Raw genomic sequence first — 4,925 nt, 5'->3', positions numbered from 1 at the left:
TTACTATTTGATTTCCTATCAGAATTACAGCATATGGATCTAATCATTAGGATTGTTAACTAATAACGAGTGAGTATTGGAAAAGAAATGACTCTCCCTTTGGTGAATCCGGAATATCACTATATATTGATACAATCTTTTTCTCCATTATAAATAGAAGAAAATAATGGTTTCTCTCATGTCATGTACAAATTTTATCATCGAAAGATAAATAAAAAATAGTTGTTTTTTCCTATAACTATAAAATAAAGAATTTATTCTCGTACAATCTGGTATTATATAATCAAATAATATAATAGATTAAGTTTCTATTGTAGCATGGAACGAAAAAGACAATATACAGAATGGGGTAAAAGGAGCCCTTTCGTTGGCTTGATTTATGGTCTGAAATGAAATTGCGGAATATAAAAAAGAATCCGCCAATCCAAAGATCCAAGGGGTGTACATATCAAAGATATATACAAATACATAGTATAAGATACTCATTCTTTATTTTATTCGGCTCAACCCTTTTTTAGTAAAAGATTGGGCCGAGTTTAATTATAATTAGGAGAACAAACAAGAATTACCAAATTCTTTTTCTCTTCATCTAACATGTTCACACGTCTAGTGTATCTACTGGCTTGTATTCGAATTTGATCTCCTTCCATACTCACAAGCAGCAGCTAGTTCAGGACTCCATTTGCTAGCTTCGCGGATAATTTCCATCACCTTCACGAGCAAGGTCACGTCCCTCATTACTGAGCTTGTACACACGCTTCTAAAGCCACCCGATTAGCTACTGCACCAGGTGCGTTTCCCCAAGGGTGCCCCTAAAGTTCCTCCACTGAACTGTAGTACGGAATCATCCCCAAAAGATTTCGGTCAGAGCAGGCATATGCCAAAACATGAATACCCCCAGAAGCCACGGGTATAACACCCGGCATAGAGACCCAATCTTGAGTGAAAAAAATACCGCGACTTCGGTCTTTTTTTCAATAAAAATCATCACGTAATAAATCAACAAAAACCCAAAGTCATCTCGCGTTCCCCTTCTAGTTTACCTACTACTGTACCAGCGTGAATATGATCTCCACCAGACATACGTAATGCTTTTAGCTAGTACACGAAAAATGCATACCATGATTTTTCTGTCTATCAATAACTGCATGCATTGCACGATGGATGTGAAGAAGTAGGCCGTTATCGCGACAATAATGAGCCAAGCTAGTATTTGCGGTGAAGCCCCCTGTTAAGTAGTCATGCATTACGATAGGAACTCCCACTCTCTTGCAAATATAGCCCTTTTCATCATTTCTTCACATGTACCCGCAGTAGCATTCAAGTAATGTCCCTTGATTTCGCCTGTTTCGGCCTGTGCTTTAAAAAAAGTGCTTCGGCACAAAAATAAGAAACGGTCTCTCCAACGCATAAAATGGTTGTGAGTTCACATTTTCATCATCCTTGGTAAAATCAAGTCCACCACGTAGACATTCATAAACGGCTCTGCCGTAGTTCTTTGCGGATAACCCCAATTTTGGTTTAATAGTGCATCCCAATAGGGGACGGCCATACTTGTTCAACTTATCTCTTTCAACTTGGATGCCGTGCGGTGGGCCTTGGAAAGTTTTTGGAATAAGAAGTAGGAATTCGCAGATCCTCCAGACGTAGGGGCTCGTAGGGCTTTGAAACCAAATACATTACCTACAATGGAAGTAAACATATTGGTAACAGAACCTTCCTCAAAAAAAGGTCTAAAGGATAAGCTACATAAGCAATATATTGGTCTTCCTCCCCAACAACGCTCTCGATGTGGTAGCATCGTCCTTTGTAACGATCAAGACTGGTAAGTCCATCAGTCCACACAGTTGTCCATGTACCGGTGGACGATTCGGCGGCTACTGCAGCTCCTGCTTCTTCGGGCGGAACCCCAGGTTGAGGAGTTACTCGGAATGCCGCTAAGATATCAGTATCTTTGGTTTCGTAGTCAGGAGTATAATAAGTCAATTTATAATCTTTAACACCAGCTTTGAATCCAACACTTGCTTTAGTCTCTGTTTGTGGTGACATAAGTTCCTCCTTACAACTCATGAATTAAGAATTCTCACAACGACAAGGTCTGCTCAATATGGATTACGTGTGAATAAAATCTCTGAGAAAAATCTTTCAAAAAATAGTCAACTAATATTATCAACTAATTAAAATGATAAAATGGTTCGTTATTAGACCATGTATTTGTTGAATCAAATACATCATTATTCTATACTCTTTTCATATATATGGCGCAACCCAATCCTTGTTTAGAAAGTTTATAATTGAATTGATTCCTTCTAATTTTTTTCATCTAAGTATCTATAAATACTAACAAAAAAATGCACTCTTGACAGTGATATATGTTGTATATGTAAATCCTAGATGTGAAAAATAGGCATAATTCGTCCATGAAAAAAAGGTATAAAAAAGAATAGACAGAAATGTATATGCAAAAAAACAATAACCAATGAGATCGAAATACTAAATCATAAATCGAGTTCGGGTTGGAATTCCATAGATAATATAGACGGTATTTTCTATAATGATAGAAAAATGAAACATACTTAACTTAACTCATGATTCCTGTTCTTGATATTAAAAAAAGGATTGGTTGAACTTGAAAAATTTAGTCAGTAAACAATGGAATTGGATTGCTTTTGGACGGTACTAACTAAATACAGTGTTAACCCCTGTTTATTTCTTATTGAATTAACTGATCAACTTCCTATCGGACATTTATTTTTTTTGATTAGGTACTATTCCAAAAAAATTTCGACATATTTCGTTTTATTATGAGAATCAATCCTACTACTTCTGGTCCTATGATTTCCACACTTGAAGAAAAAAACTTAGGACGTATCGTTCAAATTATTGGCCCAGTACTGGATGCCCTTTTTCCCCCAGGAAAGATGCCTAATATTTATAACGCTTTGGTAGTTAAAGGTCGAGCCGGTCAACAAATTAATGTGACTTGTGAGGTACAGCAATTATTAGGAAATAATCGAGTTAGAGCTGTAGCTATGAGTGCTACAGATGGTCTGACGAGAGGAATGGAAGTGATTGACACGGGAGCTCCTCTAAGTGTTCCGGTTGGCGGGGCTACTCTCGGACGAATTTTCAACGTTCTTGGAGAACCTGTTGATAATTTAGGGCCTGTAGATACTCGCACAACATCTCCTATTCATAGATCTGCGCCTGCCTTTATACGGTTAGATACGAAATTATCAATCTTTGAAACAGGGATTAAAGTGGTGGATCTTTTAGCTCCTTATCGTCGTGGGGGAAAAATCGGGCTATTTGGGGGAGCTGGGGTGGGTAAAACAGTCCTCATCATGGAATTGATCAACAACATTGCCAAAGCTCATGGGGGTGTGTCTGTATTTGGCGGAGTAGGCGAGCGTACTCGTGAAGGAAATGATCTTTACATCGAAATGAAAGAATCTGGAGTGATTAATGAAAAAAATATTGCAGAATCAAAAGTGGCTCTAGTCTATGGTCAAATGAATGAACCACCGGGAGCTCGTATGAGAGTTGGTTTGACTGCCCTAACCATGGCGGAATATTTCCGGGATGTTAATGAACAAGACGTGCTTCTATTCATTGACAATATTTTTCGTTTCGTCCAAGCAGGATCAGAAGTCTCCGCCTTATTGGGGAGAATGCCTTCTGCAGTGGGTTATCAACCCACCCTTAGTACAGAAATGGGTTCTTTGCAAGAAAGAATTACTTCTACCAAAGAGGGATCTATAACTTCGATCCAAGCAGTTTATGTACCTGCGGACGATTTGACCGACCCTGCTCCTGCCACGACATTTGCACATTTAGATGCTACTACCGTACTATCAAGAGGATTAGCTGCCAAAGGTATTTATCCAGCGGTAGATCCTTTAGATTCAACGTCAACTATGTTACAGCCTGGCATCGTTGGCGAGGAACATTATGAAACTGCGCAAAAAGTTAAGCAAACTTCACAACGTTACAAAGAACTTCAAGACATTATAGCTATCCTTGGGTTGGACGAATTATCCGAAGAAGATCGTTTAACTGTAGCAAGAGCACGAAAAATTGAGCGTTTCTTATCACAACCCTTCTTCGTAGCAGAAGTATTTACGGGTTCTCCAGGGAAATATGTTGGTCTCGCAGAAACAATTAGGGGGTTTCAACTCATTCTTTCCGGAGAATTAGATAGTCTTCCCGAACAGGCCTTTTATTTGGTGGGTAACATCGATGAAGCTACCGCGAAAGCTATGAACTTAGAAGTGGAGAATAAATTGAAGAAATGACCTTAAATCTTTGTGTACTGACTCCTAATCGAATTATTTGGGATTCAGAAGTGAAAGAAATAATTTTATCTACTAATAGTGGCCAAATTGGCGTATTACCAAACCACGCACCTATTGCCACGGCCGTAGATATAGGTCTTTTGAGAATACGCCTCAATGACCAATGGTTAACGGTGGCTCTGATGGGCGGTTTCGCTAGAATAGGTAATAATGAGATCACCATTTTAGGAAATGATGCGGAGATAAATACTGACATTGATCCGCAAGAAGCTCAACAAACTCTTGAAATAGCTGAAGCTAACTTGAGTAGAGCTGAGGGTAAAAGACAAGTAATTGAAGCCAATCTAGCTCTTAGACGAGCTAGGACACGAATAGAGGCTATCAATGTTATCTCCTCCTAGACAAACAACAATACATCAAATCAAAATAATCAAAAAGAAGTTTTTATATTGATAATATATATTCCTTTTCATTATAAGGAAATATAGTATTATAGTTCTATTTATTTTATTAGTTTATTTATTAGTTTATTAGTATTTATACTATGAATCAAAATAAATGTAAGCGAGACTCTGTTGGATGAATGTTTAAACAAGACATGCCGCACAGCAAACAAACTCTAAGTTATGT

The 4,925-nt window shown here is 38.0% G+C and overlaps 1 protein-coding gene and 1 pseudogene across 1 annotated transcript; one reads left to right on the top strand and one right to left on the bottom strand.

Moving 5' to 3' along the window:
• Positions 1-583: 583 nt before the first annotated feature.
• LOC120254628 lies at positions 584-2,242 on the bottom strand (annotated as a pseudogene).
• A 518-nt stretch (positions 2,243-2,760) lies between these two features.
• On the top strand, positions 2,761-4,436 carry LOC120254629 (ATP synthase subunit beta, chloroplastic). The gene has a single exon (XM_039262701.1). The coding sequence runs from the start codon at positions 2,805-2,807 to the stop codon at positions 4,293-4,295; it is 1,491 nt and encodes a 496-aa protein (XP_039118635.1). The 5' UTR covers positions 2,761-2,804; the 3' UTR covers positions 4,296-4,436.
• The last annotated feature ends 489 nt before the right edge of the window (positions 4,437-4,925 follow it).

This window comes from Dioscorea cayenensis, unplaced genomic scaffold (genome assembly GCF_009730915.1).
Source record: "Dioscorea cayenensis subsp. rotundata cultivar TDr96_F1 unplaced genomic scaffold, TDr96_F1_v2_PseudoChromosome.rev07_lg8_w22 25.fasta BLBR01000543.1, whole genome shotgun sequence".
NCBI classification, from domain to species: Eukaryota; Viridiplantae; Streptophyta; class Magnoliopsida; order Dioscoreales; family Dioscoreaceae; genus Dioscorea; species Dioscorea cayenensis.
Note: the sequence above shows the minus strand (reverse complement) of the source record. Positions and strands in the feature narration are given on the sequence as shown.